Source organism: Cryptomeria japonica, chromosome 5 (genome assembly GCF_030272615.1).
Source record: "Cryptomeria japonica chromosome 5, Sugi_1.0, whole genome shotgun sequence".
NCBI classification, from domain to species: domain Eukaryota; kingdom Viridiplantae; phylum Streptophyta; class Pinopsida; order Cupressales; family Cupressaceae; genus Cryptomeria; species Cryptomeria japonica.
In genome coordinates this window covers 857,617,027-857,618,858 of record NC_081409.1, presented here as the reverse complement: position 1 = coordinate 857,618,858, position 1,832 = coordinate 857,617,027, and the positions used below count along the sequence as shown (strand labels likewise).

General features: G+C 41.9%; 1 protein-coding gene across 1 annotated transcript; it reads right to left on the bottom strand.

Moving 5' to 3' along the window:
* Window positions 1–676: 676 nt before the first annotated feature.
* On the bottom strand, window positions 677–1,832 carry LOC131043789 (protein indeterminate-domain 7-like). The gene is made up of 2 exons (XM_057977023.2): window positions 1,802–1,832; window positions 677–1,695 (listed from the first exon to the last, which is right to left on the bottom strand). The coding sequence occupies exons 1-2, from the start codon at window positions 1,830–1,832 to the stop codon at window positions 677–679; spliced, it is 1,050 nt and encodes a 349-aa protein (XP_057833006.2).

The window sequence follows — 1,832 nt, the reverse complement described above, 5'->3', positions numbered from 1 at the left end:
AGCAGCCGCATGGGAACATGATGTAATACTATGTAAAATAATTATTAAATATTTGATTAAAATGTTATATTTAAATAGAATGCAAATCTAGATGACATGATATGTTTTAAAATTATGAAACTTGTATAATCTATAATTTTTTTAAATCAAATACTCATCTCCATTTGTTTGACGGTGTAGATTTTTATCACCAGTGTTTTGGATCAAACACTTTAATGTGTCAGCATTGTGATAATCTGAAAGCACAGACCAAAAATGTTTTGTTATTATGTAGAACTTTGAAGCTTTGCATGGTTGTACTAATTGACACTGTAAAAAGCAAATAAAGAGGAGAGTGGAATAACAATAGCATTCACTATGTTTTTTTTTAAAACACGCATGCACAAGAAGTTAGGGTCAAAGCAGAACCAAAGATAAAAAGAAAAGAAAGGGAAGACTCTGAAATAACAATAATATTTATTATTTATTAAAAAAAAACCACAATTCCACAAGATTTTAGGGCCAAATCAGATCCTTACGCAAAATACCAAGAAAGAGGAGACTGGGATAGCATTAACATTCATTACAGAAGGTTAGGTTGAAACCAGATCCCCATGTAAAAAGCCCAGAAAGAGGGGAGTGTTGAGTAGAAATAACATTTATTATTTATGGAAAACAAACGCAGGCCTACAAGAGGTTAGGGCCAATGTAGATCCTCATTCTGCCGAAACAGAGATGCAATGAATTCGTTTGCTTCACTGTCTTCACTCTGTTCGATCGTGTCATCGCCGTATTCATTTTGCGGTTGTACGCTGGTCGATCCGACGCCCATCATTAGTACATCTTTATCGTTGGAATGAGCAGGAGGGCATTCTGCTGAAATAGATAGATCATTAAGGTCTTGGACAGAATGTTGGGGCGTTTTATCAGAATGACCGGGAAGGGGATTATGGCCTTGGCCTCCCTTGGCCACGTGGCGAAGCAGCTTGTTCCTGGTTGAAAAGGTGAGGGAGCAGGAACAGCGCCATGTGCTACGCCCGCACTTGTTTCCGTGAGATTTGAGATCTCCCACCAGAGAAAACTCCTTTCCGCACTTATTGCAGGCATAGATCTTAGCGCAGTGGCTTCTTCTGTAATGATTCTTGAGGGATACATCGGATTTCAAGTGCTTGAAATTGGGATGACGCCTGTTGTGCTTGCAGCCTTGGAAGGGGCACGAGTAATATGATCTTCCGACTTTGGGCGTGGTGCATACGGATACGAGGGCTTCCCTGCTTTTGTATTGATCTCCGTGGGATCGCATGTGAACCCGCACATTCCCTGCTCGCCGGAACTCTTTCCCACAGATGCTACACAAATGACTCTGCTGTGCAAGAATCTCCGCCTCTTCCATTTCTATAATTTCCTCTTCTTCTCCGGCAAAACTCAGACGTTGGCATTGCGACAAAACCGAAGGGGATGTGGCGATTGCCGGGTAGATGATGGAATTGAGGGCCGACTTCTCTTGGCTTTCGGTTTGCAAGGATCGAGAATCCAGCTCATCACATTTCTCCACAATCCCACAAGTCAGAGCAAACAGATTTGTTTGATCTTCCTTGCTATTTCCCACTCCCACCACAGGCTTATCATCCTCTTCACCGCACACGGGTTGCGAAGACTGCTCACCCCTTAAAATCCCACTCTTAACTGTTTCTTCCAGAACTTCTTCTCTGAAATCTTCCCAAAAATGATTGTTTAGACCAAGCAGGCTTGGGGAAGGCACAAACAGCTTTTAGGGTTACGAAATGTTGAAAAACGGGATCTTTAAATCAACGACGGTCACCTTCTGCCTTCTTCTTTCGTTTCCGTCCCAT

Coding starts and splice junctions, on each gene's coding strand:
- LOC131043789 (XM_057977023.2), bottom strand. CDS start 1,832: ATGGGACGGAAACGAAAGAAGAAGGCAGAAG. Junction 1,696..1,801: donor ACGAAAGAAGAAGGCAGAAG/GTGACCGTCGTT, acceptor ATTTTTGGGAAG/ATTTCAGAGAAGAAGTTCTG.